Source organism: Amphiura filiformis, chromosome 18, assembly GCF_039555335.1.
Source record: "Amphiura filiformis chromosome 18, Afil_fr2py, whole genome shotgun sequence".
Classification (NCBI taxonomy): domain Eukaryota; kingdom Metazoa; phylum Echinodermata; class Ophiuroidea; order Amphilepidida; family Amphiuridae; genus Amphiura; species Amphiura filiformis.
The window spans coordinates 473,086-499,937 of record NC_092645.1 but is presented as its reverse complement, the minus strand read 5'-3'; the positions used below and the strand labels follow the sequence as shown (position 1 = coordinate 499,937).

Genomic DNA, 26,852 nt, shown 5'->3' with positions numbered 1-26,852 from the left:
GGCTCCCCTTTTTGACATATGAAAATTTATAGGTCAACCCCATAGAAAACCATATAAACTCAATTTTCCCAGGAAAATTTGTGGTCATTTTTTTCAGTCCCCCCTAGGAGGGTAAAAAAAACCCTCCCCCTTTTTGCATCAGGCCCCCAACAAGTGTTTGTGAACGGTCCCTAAAGCATTGAAATAGAAGGGGCATATCTGATAATGAAAACTAGTTATGTGTCATGTTATTTGCATATTTATGAATATTGATGAGTTGATTTGCATATTTTCTTTATTTTACCTCATTTAATTTCAGCTCAAAATTAAAAGGGGGCATGCCCAAACGCCAATAATAGATGGACACTTAGGCCTGTCAACATTGCTCGGCATGACTTTACCTTGCCCTCAGGGCTGGATTTACATTTTTGGGGGCCCTGGGCCAGGCTAAAATTTGGAGGCCCCAAACGCACTGTGAGCATGGGTGTTAATCTCGGGGTGGCAGGGGAATGTGTCCCCCTCCAGCTTTTGGCAAAATAACCCATTTTTGTCTCGCCTGATAAGGCAGGAGACTATATAATCACTTTTCCGTATGTGGGCGTGTGTGTAGGGGTGGGGGTGTGTGTGTATGTGACAAATTTGGTTAAAGTTTTGGTTAAAGTTTGCTTTCCGCCTATTTTCTCGGAGACTATGAGTCGCACGTGCCGCAAACTTGGTGGGTGGGTGCATCTTGACCCGAGACAGAACCGGTTTGTATTGGTTAGTGGGTCAAGGTCACTGAGGTCATCTAGGGGTCATCTAAGGTCAAATAAATAAAAACTGTCGTATGGCCATGAAACTTGGTGGGTCCAGTCAACATTAAAGCCAAATTTATGGAAGGTCATTTCGAGGTCACCAGAGGTCATCTGAGGTCAAATTAGTAAAAACTGTCGTATGGGCATGAAACTTGGTGGATACAGTCAACATTTAAAGCCAAATTTTTGGAAGGTCATTTCGAGATCACCAGGGGTCATTTGAGGTCAAATTAGTAAAAACAGTCGATGGGCATGAAACTTGGTGGGTACAGTCAACATTTTAAGCCAAATTTTTGGAAGGTCATTTCGAGGTCACCAGGGGTCCATCTGAGGTCAAATTAGTAACAACTGTCGGATGGGCATGAAACTTGGTGGGTACCGTCAACATTTAAAGCCAAATTGTTGGAAGGTCATTTCGAGGTCATCTGAGGTCAAATTAGTTAAAACTGTCGGATGGGCATGAAACTTGGTGGGTGCAGTCAACATTTGAAGCCAAATTTTTGGAAGGGCATTTCGGGGTCACCAGTGGTCATCTGAGGTCAAATTAGTAAAAACTGTTGTATGGGCATGAAACTTGGTGGGTACAGTCAACATTTAAAGCAAAATTTTTGGAAGGTCATTTCAGGGTCACCAGGGGTCATCTGAGGTCAAATTAGTAAAAACTGTTGCATGGGCATGACACTTGGTGGGTACAGTCACCATCAGCCACATAATCGTGCCCAGCCGATAATCGCCAAATTCATTTACCTCTTTGAAAAGTAATTGAAAAAGCAGGCTGTCGCAAAAGCAGGCAAGACTCGTGGTTCGAGAACCGCCTTGTTTGTTATTTTAGCCACTTTGTAAACATTTTTGGCCGGTTACCCCCCTCCCAACATTTCAAGCCAGATTGACGTTAATGACTGTGAGGAATGTATGTGCACTCACGAGGCCAAGTTTTGGCGTGAATTTTGTTATGTACAACTGTACATGTATGTAAGGCTAGTGTGCACGAAGCAATGTAACCCCATTTTGTGCTCTGATTCACATTGTGTTTAGGGGCTAAAAAGGAACATGCACAGGGTAATTTTGGGGGTCCTCGGCCCGGGCCCATCTGGCCCAATGATAAATCCGGCCCTGCTTACCCCTGATGCGAATATACCTAATACATTTTATTGTGTACAGGTACTATTGATTCATACTTGATAACATGATCAATCATTTATGTTTTCTCACCAAATTAAAACATTTTGTGAATTCCTTTGATGTTGCCAACTGGTCATAGATGTTTATCACTTGCAAGCAAATTATTGCTAACAAATTAAACTTGCAACATATTTTTTTTTTTGCGACAGTCATAAAATTCAAGCTGCATGTAATGCGAAACCAGGGACCAAGTAGAAATTGGGCCTTATCATTTTACTACATGAACCAGAGAAGATTTTTTAAATCTTACCCTTCCCAGAATCCTTTGCTACAAGACACATCAGCTAAACATGGGCTGATGATAGGGTACAATTACCGAATAGGTGCAACTTGCTAGACTTGAGTCCAGTCCTTGTTTATAGAGTTTAGGTTTAGGGTTTAGGGTTGGGTAGGGCAGTCTTATAATACGACTAGTAGTAGAGTTGCACCCTATTCGGTAATCACTACGATGATAGTCAAGAAATAAACATTTTGCAAGATCTGCATATTCTGTTCATTGAGGTACTTTTTGTCTCTATTGATAGCAAATCAGTACAGAAAATTGCTATGAAAGACATGCATTGTGGGAAGTGTACATGAACCATTATGATCTCATTCCCAATCATGGTATATATCTACAAGAATAAATCAAGCAAAGCTCAAATTTTGTCTTCAAGTTGTGGAACATGAGTTTTTGTAACCAACACCCAGGACCAACATGCAAAGGTCATTCTTTGTATGTAACAGCATTTGGGTTAAGGAACTGTGTCCTAGAGATTGTAATACATGAAATCTTAGCATTTATCACACTTGAGGCACATCCTACAGATGATAGCTGATGATATCAACACCCAGGACCAACATGCAAAGGTCATTCTTTGTATGTTGAAGCATTTGGGTTAAGGAACTGTGTCCTAGAGATTGTAATACATGAAATCTTAGCGTTTATCACACTTGAGGCACCTCCTACAGATTATATCAACACCCAGGACCAACATGCAAAGGTCATTCTTTGTATGTTGAAGCATTTGGGTTAAGGACTGTGTCCTAGAGATTGTAATACTTGAAATCTTAGCATTTATCACACATGAGGCACATCCTACAGATGATATCAACACCCAGGACCAACATGCAAAGGTCATTCTTTGTATGTAACAGCATTTGGGTTAAGGACTGTGTCCTAGAGAAATCTTGTAATACTTGAAATCTTAGCATTTATCACACATGAGGCACATCCTACAGATGATATTAACACCCAGGACCAACATGCAAAGGTCATTCTTTGTATGTAGAAACATATTTGGGTTAAGGAACTGTGTCCTAGAGATTGTAATACTTGAAATCTTAGCGTTTATCACACTTGAGGCACATCCTACAGATGATATCAAGAACAGTACCCCACTAGAAGAAAGCTTGCAATATTTCGCATCCTAAAGCGAAATACTTACAAATCTCATCAATGAACATATTCAAACTACGTACATACAGACTGCAAAATGAAGGTACCAGTTATGCTCATCCCTTGTTATATCCTAATGCTTGAAATCCTAGCGTTTATCACACTTGAGGCACATTGTGCAGATGGGTATCTAGAACTTTTCCTCACTAGAAGAAAGCTTTCAATAGCTTTCAATATTCTTTTCCTAAAGCGAAATACTTATAAACGCATTCAATGAACATTCAAATTACATGTACAGACTGCAAAAGATTGAAGGTACCAGTTATGCTCACCCTTATTATATCCTAATTCTTGAAATCCTAGCGTTTATGAGGCACATCGTGCAGATGATATCAAGAGTATTTCCTCACTAGAAGAAAGCTTTCAATAGCTTTCAATATTGCACACCCTAAAGCTTGCTTATCACATTCAATGAACGTACCGAGGGTTTAGGGCAAGAATGCTCGATCTGCAATAGCTGCCAGATGCCATATTGTGAGATTTTGCACAATATAGAATGCAGAAAATTATCAAATGTTTATAGGGCAGCTATTGCAGGTAGGTCATTCTGGCTCTAACACCTCAATATCAAAGGTTGTGTGCAAAGATTGCCACATCTGCAATAGCTGCTAGATGTCATGTACTGTACAATATAAAATGTAGAAATAGTCAAATGCCTATAGGGCAGCTATTGCAGGTAGGCCTCTTGCTCTAACACCTCAATATCAAGGGTTTGGTGCAAAGATTGCCCCATCTGCAATAGCTGCCAGGTGTCATGTGTACAATATAGAATGCAGATATGGTCAGATGCCTATAGGGCAGCTATTGCAGGTAGGGACTTCTTGCTCTAACACCTCAATATCAAAGGTTTGGTGCAAAGATTGGCCCATCTGCAATAGCTGCCAGGTGTCATATGTGTACAATATCAAATGCAGAAATAGTCAAATGCCTATAGGGCAGCTATTGCTGATAGGACCTTTTGGCACTTATCCATCAATTCAAGCTATGATGGCACATGTAGATTGCACTCTATTCATTTATTGCTGTGAAGATTGAGAGAGCACTGTGTGTTTGATGTGAAGAGTAAGTCTCCCGAGTCATAAAATATGAGGCTTTGCCAGAGGTTGCTCTCGCCGGTCCAATTTTGACCTATAGGGTTGTCATCGCTGTTCTAAATAGTACTAGATTTTCATGCGAATGTTATAATGGCGATCTTTTCTTTTAGACCACCCTCGCTATATAGGGACTAAATTATTACTTTTGAATCAAGTTTTACTTTTGCATCAAGGTTAAACAGTTGCCAAACACTTTGAAGTCAAGGTTTAATGTATTGGAAGGAGGGCAGGGCTTCGATAAATGAGGGAAATTATGGGGTAAAAAACAAGGTTAAAACAACTTTTTGAAAACAAGTAAAAACAGCTATTCTGCTCGGAAGTTTTTGTCTCAAAAAATAATTCAAAAATGATTGGAAATGCAAAAAACATACCTTCATAAAATCAGCATCACTTCCGTCACATGAAAACATGATTAGATGAGTGGAAAATGGCAAAGAATGTGTGAAATGAGGGAATTTTTTAAAGAAAAATACATCGTGTTTTTCGAGAAATTAGCCATCTTGAATAAATGCAAAATTGCGCCATGCAGTAAAATACTGTCAAACGCGCTTGATACGCGAGCGTAAATCACTGTCAAAACGAGCGTACATCAAGCGCTCGTGGTGCGTGCTACGCGAAAGTTTTAAAGTTTGCATCACCGGTTTTGCATTCAGTTCTTTTACGTCAAAAATTGCGATAAAAACACGGATTTTGAAACAAAATAAAGCTTGTTCGATAAAATAAAAGGTATGTTTGTATAGCTAAGAACATGTTTAACGTTGATGCGAAAGTTTAATTTGCTAAATTCGTTATTTGAACCTTATTTAACTCGGGTGGTCTAAAAGAAAAGATCGCCGTTATAATAATAATGTTGAAAACAGCCGTTTGACTCCAGCCATGTGTGTTGGCGAGTACAATTACCAAGTTCCAAGTACTAAGCTTCACAAAATATTCATTCCCCCCCCTAAAACAAATTGATCACATTGATGCAATATTCAAGTGTTACATTCCAAAATAAAGTTAAAATCACTTGCAGATAGTATGATGGAAATCTGGTGGATGAGTGTGTGCCAGATTCGTCAAGACGCACAACAATTCTACAGATGAATTCCAGATTCGTCAAGATGAATTCCAGATTCGTCAAGACGCACAACAATTCTACAGATGAATTCCAGATTCGTCAAGACGCACAACAATTCTACAGACGACTCCGTTTAAAGGCCCATTTCTATTCACAGAATCAGAACGATGATGACGATACAGATGATGAATCAAATGATAGTACCGATATCCAACCAGTATCCAGTTATCTAGATACTCTGCAGAAAGTGAAGTCTACCTTCACACCAAAAGAAGGTCAGTTACCTGTTCTTGACTTTTTCATCGACAAATGTGAAAACGACATTAACAAACTGGATTTCAAGCATTCTCATAGGAGACGCAACACGACTGTAGAAGAAGATAAGGCCTTGAAATCTCTTCACAACAATCCAGACATTGTTATCAAGCCAGCAGATAAGGGTGGTGCAATAGTGGTATGGCGCAAAGATCTATATCTGGAAGAAGCGGGCGTCAATTATCGGATATTTCGACCTACCAACAGCTAGATAGTGACATTACTGAAGACCACCAAGAACTTGTCAAGGAAACTATTGACGAATTGGTCAACTCTAACGAACTTCCAGATGCTGCCACCTATCTCATCAACCCTTTGCCACGCATACGAGCAAATTCTATCTCTTACCCAAAATCCATAAAGTTGGCACACCGGGAGACCTATTGTATCCGCATGTAATTGCCCTACTGAACGGATCGCACAGTACTTGGATGAAATTTTAAGACCTATCGTTGAGTCTCTACCAACCTATGTCAGAGACTCCCCACCCCTGCTCCCCACACGCTCTTCAGATACTCAATGAACTGGATATACATGATGAACGTCTTCTTTTGTTCACTATGGATGTTAAGTCTTTATATACTTGCATTCCTCATGATGAAGGACTCCGAGCTCTCACGCTTCTTTCTCGATCAGCGATCCGAGAAAAATCCCTCCACCGACGCACTGTGCCGTCTTGCCGAGTTAGTACTCACTCTCAATTGCTTCAAATCAACGACAAGTTCTACCTGCAACTACGTGGCGTCAAAATGGGTTCTAGACTTGGTCCAGTATACGCATGCATCTTCGTTGGTTTTATTGAACAACAATTTCTCGCGCTACCAAGGTACTAAGCCCATTCTATTCCTGAGATACACCGACGATATGTTGGGCATCGCGAACGGTAGTGAGGAGGATCTGCTCCAATGCATGAACTTTGTAAACACATTCCATCCCGCTCTTCAGTTTACTTGGGATATATCTACCACTCAGGTTACTTTCCTTGACATCTCCATCAGTGTTAACCAGGGCTCGTTATCTACCTCAATCCACTACAAGCCTACAGACTCACATTCATATCTCACATATTCGTCTTCTCATCCCAGATCATGTAAGGATTCTATCCCATCTTCACAGGTACTACGTTTAAGACGTTTATGCAGCGATGATGGCGATTTCAATCAGCAAACTACCAAGATGATTGATTTCTTTACTGATCGTGAGTACCCCCGCGATGTCACCACAGCAGCCGTCGAACGTTTCCAGAACATCACAAGAGACGAATGTCTTCGTATCAAGCAACCCCGTAATGGTTCTAACCGTCCAGTGATGGTATTAACATACCATCCCAACACCGTACCCGTTAGCAACATCATCATCCGAAATTGGAAACTCCTTCAAGACCACCATTCTACCAATGAAATATTTCCTGAATCTCCCATGATATCATATCGTAGAGATAAGAACATTAAAGATCGGCTTGTTCACTCCTATCTCAATCCTACCGACAGCTCAGCGTGTGGTACTGTTCCATGTCATCGCCGTCGATGCAATACCTGTAACCACATATCTGATACTAATTGTGTCAGTAGCACTTCAGGCACCTACCACATCAGAAGCGAGTTTTCTTATACCCGTATGCGAAGCATGAACGGGTATATTGCCATTCTATGGTTTCTTCTCCTTCTCCTTTTCCTCCATCAAACACAACATTCTGTCAAGGCTAGCGCTAAAACTACAAGGGCCACAGGGCCCATATGTGGTACACTTATGGGCCCTACCCCCAGTCAGATTTATCCTTTGCCCATCTTGGCCCCAGAGGTCAAGGTCACAGGCCCCAGGGGCCCAAATGTAAAAATACAAAGCATGCCGTTTCTCATCAAATGAAGCAGCCTCAGGGGCCTGAGTTGGTACACTGATAGCCCCAGGGGTACTCTATATATACAAGTATACATGAACCCCATATGTCATATATTATGGGCCCCAGGGCCCCAAATGTTAAAACAAGGGGTAACAGATTGACAAAGCTAGCGCTAAAACTACAAGGGCCCCAGGGCCCATATGTAGTACACTTATGGGCCCTACCCCGTAGATTTATCCTTTGCACATCTGGGCCCCAGAGGTCAAAGGTCACGGGCCCCAGGGGCCAAAATGTAAAAATACAAAGCATGCGGTTTCTCATTAAATGAAGCAGCCTCGGGCCCTGAGTTGGTACACTGATAGAGCCAGGGGTACTCTATATATACAAGTATACATGAGTCCCATATGTCATATATTATGGGCCCCAGGGCCCCAAATGTTAAAATAAGGGGCAACAGGTTAACAAGGCTAGCTATAAAACTACAAGGGCACTAGGGCTCATATGTGGCACATGTATGGGCCCTAAGTTGTAATGTGTCTTCTGCCCATTTTGGCCCCAGATGTTTAAGGCTAGGGGCCCCAGAGGCCCAAATGTTAAAACAAAGGGCAGTCGTTTCTCAACAAATAAAGTAGCGACAGGGTTTAGATTTGGTACACTAATAGGTCTTCAGCATTATATTGTTTTATGTATATATGAACCCTATGTGTCACATAATATGGGCCCCAGGGCCCCAAAGCTAAAACATAGGGCCGGTCGTTACTCAGTAAATAAAGCAGCTACAATGTCCAGCTTGAGTCTGCTGATAGCACTTGAGAAGTATATTTCAACATATGCCCAGAGCCCCATAAGTCAAATATTATGGGCCCCAGGCCCCAAATGTTAAATCAAAGGGCCGGCCATTTTTCACCAAAGCTCAAAGTTTGTACACAGACTGCACCTGAGAATTATATTGTTATATGTACATATGAGCCCCATATGTCACATAATATGGGCCCAGGGCCCCAAACGCTAAAACATAGGGCCAGCCGTTACTCAGTAAATAAAGAAGCTACAGTGCCCAGCTTAAGTCTACTGATAGCACTTGAGAATTATACTTCAACATGTGTACATGAGCCTCATAAGTCAAATATTATGGGCCAGGGCCCCAAATGTTAAAAAGGGCTGTCCGTTTATCATCAAATAAAAAGCAACTTCAGGGCTCGGAGTTTGTACACAGATTGCACCTGCGAATTATATTGTTAATAACACCCACCCCATCCCATTCACAGACAATTGCGTAATTATAATAATATAGATGACAGAAACGTTAAGGCTGTTCCAGTTAAATTACATACCCATTGGCTGTTCTATTTAATTTACATACTCCCTCTGAAATGGCTGTTCCATTTACTTTACATACTCCCTCTGGAATCGCGTTCCCCTCATCAAATTGCACATTGTGAATTTCAATCTATCAAATTGCATAGCTTCACTGTGAATTAGAGAGACTGACAACAGCAACCTAAGTCCTCAGCAAATAAGGACTGTAAGTTTGTGTAAACCGATAACATGCGGGTATAGCCGTATTTGTGTACAAATATATAGCCTTCTAGTTGTACTTCTACACATGTGATTTATGCACTTGGGTGTCGACGACATCAGCATATTCTGTACATCGGTGAAACTGAACGGCGTTTGGCGGATAGGTTCACCGAACATAGACGTGACGCCCTCATCGTGACACCGCCAAACCCGTCCCTCAACATTTTAGAGGGATAGTCATACCATCACGGACCTTACAGTTACCGCTCTCACCCAAGTGCATAATACTCACAAACGGAAAGTCGAGGAACAACGATCATATTTAATCTTGGCACACTTCAACCCAATGGGATGAACATTCAATTTAATGTCTTCAACATCAATATTTAACTTTTCACATTACTTTCATCTTTTGCATTTCCTTTCTTTTCTTTTCTTTTCTTCTTTTCTTTTCTTTTCTTCTTTTCTTCTCTTCTTTTCTTTTTTCTTGTCTTGTCTTCTTTTTTCTTTTCTTTTCTTCTCTTCTCTTCTCTTCTCTTCTCTTCTCTTCTCTTCTCTTCTCTTCTCTTCTCTTCTCTTCTCTTCTCTTTTTCTTTCTCTTCTCTTCTCTTTTCTTTTCTTTTCTTCATTTCTTTTCTTTTTTCTTCAGTTCTCTTCTCTTGTCTTTTCTTTTCTCTTCTCTTTTCTTTTCAGGTTTCTTTTCTTTACTCTATTTTTTCTTTTCTCTTCTCTTCTTTTTTCTTTACTTTACTTTTCTTTCTTTATTTATTTCCTTTATTTCCATTTTTCTTTGCAGTATTTTTGATTTTGACCTTTTGCGTGTCTTCCCCCTTTGCGTTGCGCTAGACCTCGCGCCTTTCTATCTATGTTTTCGCACGCTCCGAGCGCGTTTTTCTGTGCTCTCCTCTTCCTTTGTTTTCCGGCACGCAAAAGGTCATCACTTGACAAAGGTCTATGACCGAAAATTTGTGTTTAATTTGCTACGCAAATAAATTTATACAAATGTGGTTTGACACCAAATATTTATGCTCTTGGACTCTTTTACTTATCATTATTCAAACCTACGCAGCCACTACTTTTTTACTACTTTTTTACTATGTGATGGGTATAAGGCTATAAGCCCTCAAAAGTGCCTTTTGGTTAAAATATAGGCCTAATTGAAAAAGTGGATCATTTGGTACAAAACCTGAAGAACATGGGGACGTTTAGGTGTGGAGGTCTTTGGGTACAAGATTGAAAAAGGGTCATAAACGGGAGTCACTGGGGGTCATTGGGTCTATGGGGTAGCAGCAAATGAAACAAGGGGATCATTGGGTAATAGGATTTTAAAAGGTAAAGGGTAATGTCTTTATGGGGGGTGTATTCAACTGGAATAGCCAAATAGAAGTGCCCCTAGCCAAAACAATACTGTACCTCATATATATCTTGGTTTAATGATTTTTTCCTTGGTTTCTTCTATTTTCTTTCAGAGCTCTGATTCCATTGCCCGCATCAAGGCAACCATGATGCAGGATGACGGCACTAAACACATCTTTGTTGTCATGGGCGCATCTGTAAGTATTAACACATTTGGGTGTATTCTTAATACATTTAGGTGTATTCCTGATACATTTGGGTGTATTCCTAATACATTTGGGTGTATTCCCAATACATTTGGGTGTATTCCTAATACATTTGGGTGTATTCCTAATACATTTGGGTGTATTCTGAACACATTTGGGTGTATTCTGAACACATTTGGGTGTATTCTGAACACATTTGGGTGTATTCCTAATCATTTGGGTGTATTCCTATGTTTGTTGTCATGGGGGCATCTGTAAGTATTAACATATCTGTGATTAATGGTTCAAATAAGTGAGAATCAGATCATGGATTCACCTACCATAAAATGGGTTTTCAAGACTCGGGGTAAAGGGCTGTCATTCATAACCTCATTAATAAACGCGATGTGTGCGGTTCAATTAATTTAGTTATTTGTGAAAACGCGAACGCAAATCGAGGTCATTAATATCTCACAATTGATTGCAAAATGCGTAATTGTTCCAGTGTCGCACACAACTGACCGGCATTTGCGTACAAACTGCCGTATTTGGATTGCGCGCTACCATATTTGCACAGATTGTGATACGCAGTTTTGTTATTGGTCGTCCTGTTTTAGCCTGATCGATTTTTGGAAAGGGAAGATGTAAAAAGTTTGGTGTTATTTTGTAAAGGTGAAGAGATTAAATCCCTCGGTTCCAAAGGCAAAATGTTTAGATTTTTCACAATGCCCTCTAAATAACCGATGCGCAGTTACTAACCTCTAAATAATTATGTGTACCAGAACTTACATTTTTACATTTATAAGTAAAATATTTTTTCCATTTAGTGGTATTTCAAAAATCGTTCAAATAGGGAACTTCTAATTTGTGGATCCCATTTATTGATACTCTATAGGAAGAGTGGCAAATACCCTATTACAAATCAAATAAAGTGGTGTTGTTCCAAGCACAGGGAATAAAAAAAAAAAAAAAAAAAAGATATTACATATCCAATACTATACTGCACAGTCTGTGGCTACACAGTATATTATGTACATGTTGGTCAGCAGTCAAATCAAGTTGGCCAGCATGAACTTGACCTTATTACTATCTATTTGCAACTCAATCAAGGTCAGTTTTAATATGGTGTGTAAATTGCTAATGGTACCCCATTGATTTACTATTCTGTTCGCATAATGTAAAATTGTGTGTATGTAACCACGCTGGACAAGCCCACCTTCGGCTATAAGCCAATGCCCCAGTGCCGCCGACAAGGGATTAAGGGGGTGTGTTACCCCTGGGCCCAGGGTCCAAGGGGGCCGTAAAAAATTTAAAAAGCATAGGCCCACAAAAGGAAAGAAAATGTACCTCGGGGGTCTGTAAAAAAGGGAACCCATGAGATCATTTTACCCCCGGCTCGTAATGGCTCACGGCGGCACTGCAACCCCCCTATTTTTCAAAACATTCTAGAAATAAGGGTGCACTCAGGTATAAGCCCAGTAGTAATTTTGTCTACTAAAGTTCTCAAATTATTTAAAAATCAATGCTTTGGTCTCACAAAACCAAATGTCAGTTAAAAATTGACTTTCCATATAACTCAAGTACAAGGTCCTCTCTGGTTATAAGCTAAGTCCCATTTTGGAGTGAAATCACCGGGGAGGGATATACCAGTGGTTATGGTATTATATGTGTTGCCCAAAGGAAAACCATTTTTTGAAAGTGATTATTTGGTATGATAATACAAAGGAACTTTTAACAAAGCACTCACATTATGAATTGAAGCTCATCGAGGAAAGGAACAATGTACAATACATGTAGGTTCAACCACCAATTATGAAATAACATTTCAACTGCAGTCACTTTCTGGAGCTTTAATTTGTTGTAGATAGCTCTTCAATTTGGGCTGAGTCATGATTTATGACGAGGCAACAAAAATTGTAATGTAATTTCTGACTGACCCAAAAATCTGGAAATGTAGAGTCACTTTTTGTCTTTTTCATATGATTTTTCTAGAAAAATCATAGTACAAATACATTGATTGTGCCAAAATTTAAATCAAATTCAGGGCTACGTACATTTCATGTGAGAGCAGCCTATGCATGGAATAATTTATCTCCGGTAGTTAGAGCAGAGTTGGAGAATATTTCAATAGGCCAATTCAAATCAAAAGTTTACCAAGCTCCTGTTTGAAAAGTTTATCCTTGAGTACATTGTAATTTTCATTCAATTTCATTATGATCACATAACTTTTTTGTTGTATTTCTAGTAACTTGATACCTTTGTTTTTTTTTAATGTGTACATCTTGTGTAAATTTTAATTATGATGTTTGTATATATTATAATGTACTTTGTATGAGGGCCTGCTTGGAAAGCAGTGCTTGTCACTGAAGCTGTTTTACCCTCAATAAAGAAAGATTTCTATCTATCTATATATAAATTTGTGGTAAAATTCACAAAATGTTTGTACTACTTAAGTGTGATAGAGCAAAAAACAAGCCTAACAAAAAGTATTTATAACATTCTTGACCGTCATATTTTGCAGAAATTTAAAAAAAAAAATTGTCTGTGGAAAAAAAAAAATTAACCGACGGAGTCTGCTTCAAGGCAATCCATATTTTCCTAGTATTATCTTAAAAGTATGTATCCGGGCACGCATTTTAATAAGTCTGGTAGATATCATATCGTAAAAATGATAGGCCTATCAGTCAATATACCCAATACAAAAAGACATTTTTGATAAGTGGATTATGTGCACATGCAAAGTAAATATCAATGTTGTGTGAGATAGATACCCATGTCAATCTAAATGATAAGCATATTCAGGCAGATACAAACTCTCAAGGGGTCGTAGCCGGTGACATTCTTGATAGGGCCAAAAAAAAGGTTTGTCTCAAAGCTCACGAGTGGTTTGAAAACAAATCACGAAATGCGATTTAAAAAAATAAAAAAATAAAAAAATTCCTCATTTCTTTTTTTTCAAATCGCACGATTTTACAAATGTGCACGCAAGCTTTGAGACAAACCTTTTTTTTTTTGGTCTAAGTGGATTATATGAACATGCAAAATAAAAATAAAAATGTTGTGTGAGATAGATACTGATGTCAATCTAAATGATAAGCATGTTCAGACGGTACAAACTCTCAAGGGTTCGTACACATTGACATTTTTGATAAGTGGATTATGTGCACATGCAAAGAATCAGTGTTGTGTGAGATAGATACCCATGTCAATCTAAATGATAAGGCATGTTCAGACGGTACAAACTCTCAAGGGTTTGTACCCGTTGACATTTTTGATAAGTGGATTATGTGCACATGCAAAGTAAATATCAATGCTGTGTGAGATAGATACCAATGTCAATCTAAATGATAAATATCTATGTTCAGATGCACAGCAGCTGAAGGGAGTATCCCATCATGCATCTACTTGCTCCATAGCAAATACATACAAAACATAAGTAAGAGCGGCTTAAATATTGAGACCTATGGATAGTTTCACAATACTTTGGAGGTCATATTTTTTCAAACAAAAGTCTTAACTCCCCTGATATAAGCGAGTAATTGAAAGTTGAAGTGAGGGATTTTGTGTATACTTTCTATGGCATGTGCAGTTCTACTGTGGTACTGCAGAGCATGATGGGATACACCTATCTGCTGCTGTGGTTCAGATGGATACAACATTGGAAGGCTTTGAAGCTCCAGATGTAGAAATGAAATCCCTAAAGTGACACAATCTGGTCCATGGAGGCCAAAGACAGCAAATTTGAAATTGAGATAAATCAAAAATTTGGAGTAAAACACAATAAAGTACATAAGAAAATAGACATCACAAAACTTCAGAACTTCAGAACCAAGTATGCTAGACCTTTGGTGTTAGCAGTGTATGATAGCCTAATGTTTGTACATGAAGTTTAACATGATTATAGTAACTCAATTTTCAAAACTGTTTCCTTGGACCTCGATGGACCAGATCATGTCACATATGAATACAACATGTTTTGAGGGGAAGAAACTACTGGTCCTGAGGTGTTGGATGATTTTTACTACCAAGTTTTCTTGTTTGTGTTCAAGTTCAACAAATACCTTGGAAGTTTGAGGTACATCAAATCTCGTCATTTCCCTTGGAGTGTCAAGCCTGTAAATGTGTCTGCAACTCAGGGGATTTGATCCAAGTATTTGCCATTCGTGTGCACATAGCCAATGTGCATTCAATCATCTGTCAATTAAGTGCCACAGAAATTAAAATTCATTATTAATTTGATAAATTCAAAAAGATGTGGTATTGATGCAGGTGTGCCCAGATCCCAGCAAACACACAAATGTTTTAAAAAACATTTTAAACAAGTTATATTTGGTTTTGGTTTCTGGTAAAAACGTTTAAATAACATTAAATGTCACGTTATATAATAAAAGTCATGAAAACGTTTAAAAATGTTTTGTATGAAAACACTGCAATGGTATTTTCAAAATGTGTTCAGAATATTATTGTAACCTATTTTTTGCAAACATTTTTTGCCAAATAATTTGTCAACATTTAAATAACATTATGTTAAAATATTTGCAGTATGTTATCAAAAAATGTTAAGAAAACATTTAATACCCTCTACATACCCTTTATATAACATGACATTTAAACGTTTTCTGACAACCTTTTGTAACCATTTGCGAATGATGTCGAAAACATTTTGTTTGCTGGGATCTTTTTAAAATGCGTTTATTTTTTCTTTCATTCCTTTCTATTAGGGTGATTTAGCCAAAAAGAAGATCTACCCTACATTGTGGTAAGTTAGAACTTGTGAAATATTGGGTGTATTCCTAATTCATTTGGGTGTATTCCTAGTACATTTGAGTGTATTCCTAATACGCTTGGGTGTATTCCTAATCAGTGTTAGAAATTTTGGTTGTCCGTTCGCCCGGGACAACCAAAACATGCGCCGGACAACCGAAAATAATGCTCTAGTTGTCCGGCGGACAACCAAAGATCTACAGCTAAAAGTCACTTTTTCAGCATGTTAGTTTGCTCAAACCTGACACAACTGATGAATTGTTTAATATTTAAGAGTAATTGTTCATAAATTGACTCCACTCACTCCACTTTATTGGTCACATGTAGTTGTTTCAGATTGTGGCAGGTTATGGACAACCAAAAACTTTGGTGGACAACCAGAAATTACAACCTGGTTGTCCGTGGGACAACCCCATTTATTTTCTTAATTCGGACACTGTTCCTAATACACTTGGGTGTATTTCTAATACATTTGGGTGTTGGGTGTATTCCTAATACATTTACATGTTGGATAAATTGCGCAAAGATTCAAATGCTCTTAAAACCATTATATACTGCGCACAAAAGTATCCAAACAAAAGCAATTTCTTAAGGGGGTACTACACCCCTGCCCAATTTTGTGACTATCTTTGCATTTTTCTCAAAAATTATAGCGCATTGGTGTCAAGTAAGATATGTATATTATAGGGCAAGGACTACAACTACTGCACTGAAAATTCAGCAACTCAAGGCAAGTAGTTATTGATTTATTGATCAAATATTGGTTTTCCCTCATTTTTGACTGTAACTCCACAACTGTTTTCTGTGCTGAAATAAAATTTCCAGTGCAGTAGTTGTAGTCCTTGCCCTATAATATACCTATCTTACTTGTTACCAATGCGCTATAGTTTTTCAGAAAAATGCAAAAATAGGCATAAAATTGGACAGGGGTGTAGTACCCCCTTAAAGATACTGTAACACAAAATTGCAAAATAAAGTGGTTGAGATGGAGAATTCTGCACTTGATGATACCTCAATGCAACTTTTCACTAAAGCTATCATTTCAGTGTCAAAAGGTAGAGTTTCAAAATTGACAAATTTTGATATTTCCTCCTCCCAATGTGTTCAATATCTGCATGCTTTGAGGGAGAAGTGTATATAAATTTCTGTCATTTTTGAAAAGCTTTCTTTTTATTCAAATTGCTATAAATTAGAATAAAGTCATATCATGCCGAATAAGGTATCAAAATAATGTAGAACATAATTCCCAATCTATCAAACACTTTATTATTTAGTTTTAGCGTCTCTAAGAAATGGCTTTTGTTTTAAATGTTCAGATACTTTTTGTACACACTACACAGTATACATAATGGTTTATGGCTATCAAAAGACATAACCTGTACTTGTGAATCTAGTGTACAAAAGTGCCAAGTATCTGTAACAAAAGAGGCATATAATGGGCTATTACAGTTGAAATTAATTCACTCCCTACAATCGTGGAAAGTCTATGGAAATGTATGAAAGACATTTAATCTTCCACACAGGGAGTTTGAATTTCAAATGGGGGTTACTTAAATGGGTGACTCATTTTAAATCTACACCCCTGTGTGAGAGATTAAGGTCATGTCTTCCATATAAGGGGTGAATGGATGTCAACATGAATAGCCTATAATTTAGAAACCAAATGTGACGTGTCATGTCAAAAGGAGACACTTTTGGGCAGGATCGTAAATGGAGAAATAGCCAAAAATCTGCCCAGGGGTGATTTTTTCACAATTTGGGTTTGTTGCAAATTTGTGATGTTATTAATGTTAAAAATATTGTATGATAGCTTCAGACCGGAATATAACTGGTATCTTGTATTTTTTGAGACACTTTTCAAGGTAAATCCTAATCTCAACATTGTCAATAATATTTTTAAAGGCCGATATCTCAATTTCCAATTTTATCATACCACAACTTACCAACTCAATATCTTTGCTTAGGAATGTCCAATTTCATTGGGGAAAACGGCATTGTGGAGCAAAATATCTCTATATTTAAGATATGTAAAAACCTCAAAATTGATAACCTGCCCAAAAGTGTCTCCTTTTGACATGACACGTCACAAATGTTTAACACACAAACTCAAGCAATCACTGAATTTAGTGCACTAAGTCAAATATCTCTCTCAAATGACTTTCTATACAATCGGGGGGGGCACACTTCAATATGAAATGGATATAGGTATAGGGCAAGGCACTTTCGCAGTAAGGGGCATTCGGTGAGAGCAAAATGTAAAAAAATGGGGTCATTGGGTGAGAGCATAATTTTTGGCATTCGATGAGAAAAAATAAAAAAATATGGGGTCAATGGCAATGGGTAGACCTTTTTTTAAAATGGAACCTTTGGGTGAGAGCCGAAACAGCGCTGGCCACAGAAACCGCGATCATCGAATTTCTAGTTCTAAATGGCTTCAAATTTCAATGTTTGTTACAAATAAGTAACAAAATCAGTGATAAATGAAAGTTGCTGTTCAAATTGAAAAATAAGGGTCTTTGGGTGACAGATCAAATGGATAAAATAGGTGGTCTTCAGGTGACAGAGCATGTGTTTGTAAAAAAAATATGGGGTCTTTGGGTGACAGCGATGCTGAAAAAGGGGATCGTATCAGCCCTACATACGTGTCACCTCCAAAGTGGGAGTGCCCCCTCCCCTCCGGATACAAAACTCTTTGTACAGTACTTCAGAGAAATATTCAGAATGCATTGCAAGCAGTGGCATAGCCAGTGGGGGAAGGGTTGGTGCCCCCGCTCATGATAGCTGTTGGTTCATGTGCGGCCGTTGGTAGATGGAAGGTGTTGGGGAAGAACAATTTCGGTGATCAATGGACTAATATTTTACTTTGCTTATGCACGGTGATGTAAGAAAAAATGGATAATTGTATAAAAAATGTTAAAAAATTATGAAACCAATTGAATTGTACATAAAATTATTTGTTTTTTGGTTGCTGATGCTAGCGCCTGATATTCTTTTCGCTCTTCACTTTTTCAAACCATAGAAAAAAAAATTGGGGCAACCATTCACAACTTCCATCGGCAAAAAATATTTCCGTCGGTACATTTACAAGTGGTTCCAAAATCCAGGCTACGCCACTGATTGCAAGTACTTATGGTTTCATGGTTTCTAAATTATACATTGTATAAATTATGTACAAATGATTTGATATTTGATATACTAATAATGCACCTGGGTTGAATCCAACTAATAAATAAATCTGGGGTTGTTTAATTGGATTTTATATGATGTGATTTAATGGCATGATGATTGTCTGTATGTCATAGATTTTTTGAACTTTTTAAAATTATAATTTTTCCATTCATTTCTCGATTTATTTATACATATAAAAAAAAGAACCATGATTAATATGGCATACAAAATTGCAGGGCTCACAGAATGGCTTGTCCAGCTGGCCATGGCAACTAAAAGTTTACGCCAGGCAATTAAAAACATACATGTAGATTGACATGCCCGGTGGGCAACTGGATTTATCATACAGATATGATAAAAAATTTTGTTTGCATTTTTATGATTTTCGACAAAAAAGAATCAAGATCTTACAGGAAGAAAAAGTAATTTCCACATCACAGAATTTAATTTACTGTATAAGTGGTACTTTTCGCATACACAGGGTTGAAAGTCCTTGAATTTGAAAACACGTTTTCAAGGCCTTGAAAGTCCTGGAAATTTGCACAAGGTCCTTGAAAGTCCTTGAAAATTGGAATTTTACCTGAAGTATAATTTCGACAACACTGGCAATGTATATTGCAGTGGGAGAGGTTTTTTACATTCAGAAAAAAATAAGAAAAAGAAGGGGGTTAGCTGGAAGCATATTATTATTATTTTATCTGATAATTAACAAGATCTTCAAAATGCACTCAATTCTACAGTTATTGTCAAAAATGGAAACTTGCTGTTAACCCAAGCAAAACGAAAGTTGTAAGATTTTCTCATGGGAAGATCAGAAGAAACCCATTATTCCACTGTGGTAATGAGAACCTTATTGTGTGTGTGATGATTATAATATATCTCAGGGTAGTTTTTAATTATAATGGAAAGTTTAAAAAAAGTAAACAAGTCAGCCAGGCAAGGCAATGAAGGCATGCTATGTTTCCATTATTGACCAAGTCAATTATATTGTCTTATCAAAACTATACATGAAATTTTGAGCACATAATGGTTGGATCAGGGTAACTTCTACTTGGCTTAAGGGCTCGGATAGCAACGTTTGCGTAGTATTTTTTCTAGGACATGATAGCACATAAGACATTGAATTACATTCTGAATTTGAAGGATGTCCTTCTGATATCAAATAATTTTGATTTTTTTAAAATTTGTGATATATAATAGTTACTATTTTATGGCAAATATTTTTGATATTTAACAGTCCTTGAAGTAAACATTATAAATCTAATGATATGTACTTAAAGTGTGTGTAGCTGGGAAGAAAAGCCGACGATCATTTAAAATTTTGACTTTTATGTTATATTGGAGATACACATTTCCCCCCTAAAAGACCTAATGGGCTATATTCCATTTAAAATCTATTCTACCCCCTTTGGAAGATTTTGGAAATATCTTCCACAGAGGGAGTATGAATTTCAAATGGAATTAACACGTCCCATTAGCAGTTCCATTTGAAACTCACTCTCCCTCAGGAGAAGATTCAGGTTGAATCTTTCTCAGAGGGTGTACAGAATTCAAATGAAGCTGCCTAATGTGCTCATTCCATTTGAAATTCATACTCCCCCTGTGGCAGATATTTCCAAAATCTTCCACAGGGGAGTGTGGATTTCAAATGGAATAGCCAATTTTCTTTTTTATGCAGGTGGTTGTACTAGGATGGTTTGTGCCCCAATTTTTTTCCCAAAAAGACCTAACATTTTCAAAATATTTGTTTCTTTTTTTCTTTAGGTGGTTGTACAAAGATGGTTTGCTTCCCAAAAACACAACAATAGTTGGTTATGCCAGATCTGTGCTTACTATCACAGATCTGAGGAAAAAATGTGAGCCCTTTATGAAGGTATGTACTATGAATTGACACAAATATATACACTGACACAAATAAAACTCAAAATAGTGAGTATAATGTATGCTGCACATGTTTCTATACCAGATTTTTAGATTGTTTGGGCTATTCCAGTTGAAATCCATACATCCCCTATGGAAGACAGGACCTTAATCTTTCACACAGGGTGGGTGAATTTCAAATGGAGTCACCCATTCATTGGACATCGTCTGCTCCAAAATGGGCGATTCCAGTTGAAATCCATACACCCCCTGTGGAAGACAGGACCTTAATCTTTCACACAGGGAGGGTGAATTTCAAATGGAGTCACCCATTCATTGTCGTCTGCTCCAAAATGGGTGATTCCAGTTGAAATCCATACACCCCCTGTGGAAGACATGACCTTAATCTTTCACACAGGGTGGGTGAATTTCAAATGGAGTCACCCATTCATTGTCGTCTGCTCCAAAATGGGTGATTCCAGTTGAAATCCATACACCCCCTGTGGAAGACAGGACCTTAATCTTTCACACAGGGTGGGTGAATTTCAAATGGAGTCACCCATTCATTGGACATCGTCTGCTCCAAAATGAGCTATTCCAGTTGAAATCCATACACCTCCTATGGAAGACAGGACCTTAATCTTTCACACAGGGTGGGTGAATTTCAAATGGAGTCACCCATTCATTGGACATCGTCTGCTCCAAAATGGGCTATTCCAGTTGAAATCCATACACCCCCTATGGAAGACAGGACCTTAATATCCCATGCAGGGAGTGTAGGTTCAAATGGAGTCATCCATTCAGGTATAACCCTATTTAAAATTCACAGTGTGGAAGGTTATAGGGGTGTATGGATTTCAGCTGGCATAGCCCATTTATTGAAAAGGTACCCCATAAATATGTGCCAACAAATTAATTGGCCCCCCCCCCTTGCCGGCCCCCCCCCCCCATTCAACACAAAAATTGACAACCATGAGAGTTACCAAATAGCGCGGAAAAGGGGTAATTTTTTTACCAGTAGCGAGGAACGCGAAATTGGGAAAATAGGGGTATTTAGTTTGGACAGTCCACGGAATTTGACCGTGAAATCAGCAAAATAGGGGGTATTTAATTTGTACTGTCCGCGAAATTTGGATAAAAGGGGTACTTGGGAAAATCCGGTAATTTTATGTCAATATTTAGTGTCACTGAAAAGGCGGGTTGGAAATTCTAGTCATTGAAAACCACAAAAAAGGGGTTGTTTTTGGCCAAATTTTGTCCTCCATTTTGCATGAAAAAGAGGGTAAATTTGATGAAAAATCATTGCAAAGGGGGTCTTTAAATGATTTGGTAACTCTCATGGTTGCCAACTTTTGTGTTGAGTTGGGGGGCTGGGCTCCCTTGCAACCTGTCACAAATTACTTGGAATGATTCTGATATACCCTGCCTGGGTACCCTGCATACAAGTATAGTATAACTCTAATCCTAAGGCTTTATATCCTAATCCTAATCCTAACACTAACCCTAACACACATGGTGCACAGGGTAAACAAGAATTGTACCTAAAACATGGTGCGCAGGGTAAACCAGAAATGTATCAATTGCTCCCTCCTTTCTTAGCTTGTGTGGTTAAATTTGTGTACTCCTTTAACTTTTTTTTTTTTAGCAAAGCACAACACAATTTAAAAAAAGGAATAGAATACCCCACATACAGTTTGCTTTGTTCAATCACATAAAGGCATGCTTATGTGATTTCACACAATCAATCACTAGGATCCACAACATGTTCATCTATCAGGGCACAGTTCTTTAACCCCAATACATTTGTACATTCATTGAATGACCTTAAAAAATTTGGGTACAAAAACTCATACTCTGCAAATTGAGGTCAAATTTTGTACTATGAGTGTTTAATTGAAATTATTGAACTATGCCATTGGGATGAGGCCATTGTGGTCCATGTAGAGCTAGCTTGTGTGAGCATGAATATATTGCATTTATTGAACAGGTATAGGACTTCCTATATGCCAAGGTGCATATCCTGTGCTGTGTACCTGCATAACTATTATTATAGTTCACATGGTTTTAATATTAATACAGTTTCCCCAATATAAATCCTTAAAAACTTGCATGATTTTTTGGTTAAATTTGTCCAAAAATGGACCTCTAAAACATTTTGATTAACATTGATCTGTTACCATTTTATATTCGAGTGACCCCAGTTGATTTTGTTATGTAAAGTTTTCGTTGTCATTACATAATTTTCTTAATCCATAATATATATTATTCTAACCGACAGTTGAAGGATGAGACCCCAGACAACTTAAAAAAAGTAGACCCATTTTTCTCAGCCAATCGTTACGTGAAAGGATCCTACACAGAGGATTCGGCCTTTGAACAACTCAACTCGGTCCTGGAGTCACTGGAAGGTGGCGACCCCTGCAATAGGCTGTTCTATCTTGCACTGCCACCCAGCGTATTCAAGCCTGTTACATCACACATCAAGAGTTCATGTATGGGCAAGAAGTAAGTTTTTTTTTCATTAGGATTTTAGAAATGTTAATTGCAACTGTAGATTTTATTAATTTTGAACAATTCCAAAGAAAAAAGTTTCACATTTTTAGTGATGTTTCCCCACTACACTATTGGGTTTATCAGACTGGCAACCCACCACATCTGACTGATTCTTTTTATGGGCAACAGGAACCACCACAGAGAGTGTGATGAGTTGGTCAAAGATGTTGTTGAGTGCGTACTCCATGCCCCTTTGTCCTTGTTTAAAGTGGCAAGTGTGATGAAATCACTAGTGTAGTGGTGAAACGTCACTAAAATGTGAGTTTAACATCTTCTTTTCCTTTGGAATTGCTCAAAAGGAACACATCGGGCTATTTTACATTAGATATTGGACTGTTTTCTTTCAAGCATTGCAATGAAATAGAGTACTGAAGTGATGACGTCCCAGAAAACCTTTTTTTGGCATTTCAGCGTTTTGAATACCATGTATCGGTGGAGCATGATGAAAAACTTCCACAGTCATAACTCTATATCCCTTAAACCCAAAGGGAATATTATACTAGCAGTAGCAGCGTGCATTTCATTTCCAAATATATTCACATTATGTACTATGTGCAGTAAATAGTTTTGTAGGGTTCAAAATTTGCAGCAAAAGTGTGAAAATTAACCCCCCACAAAAATTTTCCGCTATACAGAAGTCATTCAGTAAACCGTTGTTGAGGATAAGTAATAAAATAGTCATTAGGTATTTTTGAAACGAAAAAACTGTGGCCCCATTCAAATCATGTCTTATTTTGTCTTAAATACATGGCTTTCAGCTGAATTACTATGTTAGCACATCTATGACAATGCAAAGGTACCAAAATCTGAATTTTGATGACTCACGATCGATCGTCCAAATGAGCAAATCGCCGAATGGGCCTTTAAAACCTTTAAATCAGTGGCTCCGGAACCGAGGCAAATCCAGCATGTTTCCTTTAATCACTGCGTTGTCTTTTTTAAAGACATTTCTTGTTTGGCTTATAATTTGCGCAGACTCATAAAATCATGGATTGATATGGAGTCATTAGAATTATTTGGGGACCTTGATAAAAAAATTGGGTTATTTTTTTCAAATTTCAAAGATCGACAATTAAATATATTTGATAATTTCCTTTCAAATAGTATACTTTCAGATATTTGTCTTTGTAAATTTGATATATTTAGTGAAAATAAGTCTGTTTCCCACCAAACAAGATACTATATGCACCTTTTAATTGAAAAGTATATCAGACAATGGTGTTAACCACCAAAATGATTAGGTTTGCCGAGTCAACCCCCTACAAGAAATGTTAACCCCCTAAAACCAACAGCCCCAAATAAAGATTTCAATCCCTACTGCCCCAATCCCATAGTGTAAAATTGAAAATTGGTCCGGTAAACGCCAAATGTCATCTTTACTGTTTTATTGTGAGCTAAGTGTAAAATTTCAATTTTGTGCACACTTTACAAAATGATGCCACCAGGACATTTTTTATCTTTGTCTCCGCAGAGAATAAACTTCCCCTGATACACAACTGAAAATGTATTACTTGGACCCCAAAAAGATTTTTACAAAGACCACACTAGGCTACTGTAACAATACACTGACATATTCTTTGTTTTATGAAGAGTTTAACCTAGTGCTGTAATCGATTGTCGTAAGTATCGATAGTCGGAAAATACATAGACTTCCGACATGTCGAAACACTCAATGTCAGTATCGATACACAAACGACATGGCACACATGCTTAGATTATCTCAAATCAGGTCTCAAATTACCGTCAAATACTCAAATTACCGTCTCCCAATTCCAAGGTGAGCTTTACATCTAGAATACATGCCTCATGTCTTCTTCACGAACTCCAGCCCCTCCAGATCCCCTGATCGAAATCCGTGTTTCAAACTGCGTGAGTATCGATAATAGTATCGACATGTCGGATGTTTGCCTCCCGACATATCGATACCCAGAAAGCTTATCGATTACAGCACTAGTTTAACCTCAACACCACACTATTTTTCGCTCACCTGGAATGTTTTCACTAGCTCCACTAGCATCTTTAGCAGATGGTGATGCTGTGATGATATCTTGTCTACAATTGGGATATTCTTTTCTGATGACGTCATATGACTGTCATTGAATGACGTCATCAGTGAGGAATATCCCGATTGTAGACAAGATATCATCACAGCATCACCATCTGCTGAAGACGCTAGTCGAGCTAGTGAAAACTTTCTAGGTGAGCAAAAAATAGTGTAGTGTTGTGGTTAAACTCTTCAATTATTTTATCTACACTATGTATGAATGTCCACTCGTTTATTCTTTGTTGTTGTTTACAGAGGCTGGACAAGAGTCATTGTGGAGAAGCCGTTTGGTCGTGATCTGCAGAGCTCCAATGAACTCTCTGAGCATCTTGGTGGGTTGTATACAGAGGACCAATTATACCGTATAGATCACTACCTAGGTAAAGAAATGGTACAGAATCTCTTGATACTCAGGTAAGCATCATTATACGGGTAAAGAGATGGTGCAGAGAATAAAGGTATTGTTTAAAAAAAACAACTTGGCTTTGCCTTGTTGCTTTACACCAAAAATAATGGTGTCGTCCGTGTTATATGAGATGATAGATGCACGACAGAAGATAAAAATGACATGTTTATTGTCATTTTTAAACATATAAGTATACCGAAATCAAATTAAACCCCACATTTTACAAGAATTACTTATGGTTTAGAATCGATCAACCCTGTTGGTGCTATGCGCCTCCAATTGGTTCAAATAGTGTGTACGTATATGTGACACGATCAAGGGAAATGAGTCGGATGTCGCTAATATTGACTTTTAGATATTGGCAAAGAATGTGTTAAAATTCTTTTGTTTTATATTGTTTTCAGCGATTGATAAATTGACGTAACTTTGCAAAGAAAAGATGTATCAACATGGGGTTTTCAGTTTCTGATAGCTGTAAATGTCCTCTTTAGAAACAAATGTAAAACTCATTTTCGACTCATTCCCCTTGATCATGTCACATTATTAGGCGACGAAAAAAGAAAACCCTGTACTACGGGCCTGACTGACCCAGATTTTGAACAAATTGGGAATAAAAAATTCCTGTACAAATGACCGACCGACCCTACTTGGAAGGTCCGTCCGCCCGTAGAACAGGGGTTTTTTTTCGTTGCCTTTGTCATACAATATGGCTAAGAACCAATAAGATTGCAAGTACTTTCTCACACACCCCCTGTGGATTATTTTTGAAATATCTTCCACAGGGAGTATGAATTTCAAATGGAATGAACACATTAGGCAGCTCCCTTTGAATTTAATACATCCTCTGAGAAAGATTCAACCTAAGTATTCTACAGAGGGAGGATGAGTTTCAAATACAGTTGGTTAATGTGCTAATTCCATTTGAAATTTATTCTCCCCCTTGGGAAGATATTTCCAAAATCTTCCACAGGGGGTGTGTGGTTTTCAAATGGAATAGCCCAAATGAAATCATGATGATGTATTGTAATGTCTTTCAAAGAATAAGGCCAAAAAAAGAAAGTTTATCTCACAAACATTTGCCAAAAAATCCAAGTACTATGCGATTTTTACAATTTTTTTAGTGAAAGGGGCTATGCTAATGCATTTTTTCCCCAGTCGGCAAATGCTATCATTTGTAGAAAAGAAAATCGCACATATATAGTTTGTGCTGTATATATACTATATACTGTATGAGGGTATACAAAGCGGTGCAAATGACTAGGCATTGCAACAGGCTTTGTAAATTCTTTTGTT

At 37.9% G+C, this 26,852-nt stretch overlaps 1 protein-coding gene across 1 annotated transcript in view; it reads left to right on the top strand.

Annotated features, from left to right (window-relative positions):
* LOC140139725 (glucose-6-phosphate 1-dehydrogenase-like) overlaps positions 1-26,852 on the top strand; it is a 49,702-nt gene that overhangs the window by 5,805 nt on the left and 17,045 nt on the right. The window contains exons 2-6 of the mRNA XM_072161431.1: positions 10,693-10,776; positions 15,486-15,523; positions 20,461-20,569; positions 22,835-23,061; positions 25,409-25,567. Coding sequence (XP_072017532.1) covers positions 10,693-10,776; positions 15,486-15,523; positions 20,461-20,569; positions 22,835-23,061; positions 25,409-25,567 — 617 coding nt within the window. The remainder of the gene's footprint in view (positions 1-10,692; positions 10,777-15,485; positions 15,524-20,460; positions 20,570-22,834; positions 23,062-25,408; positions 25,568-26,852) is intronic.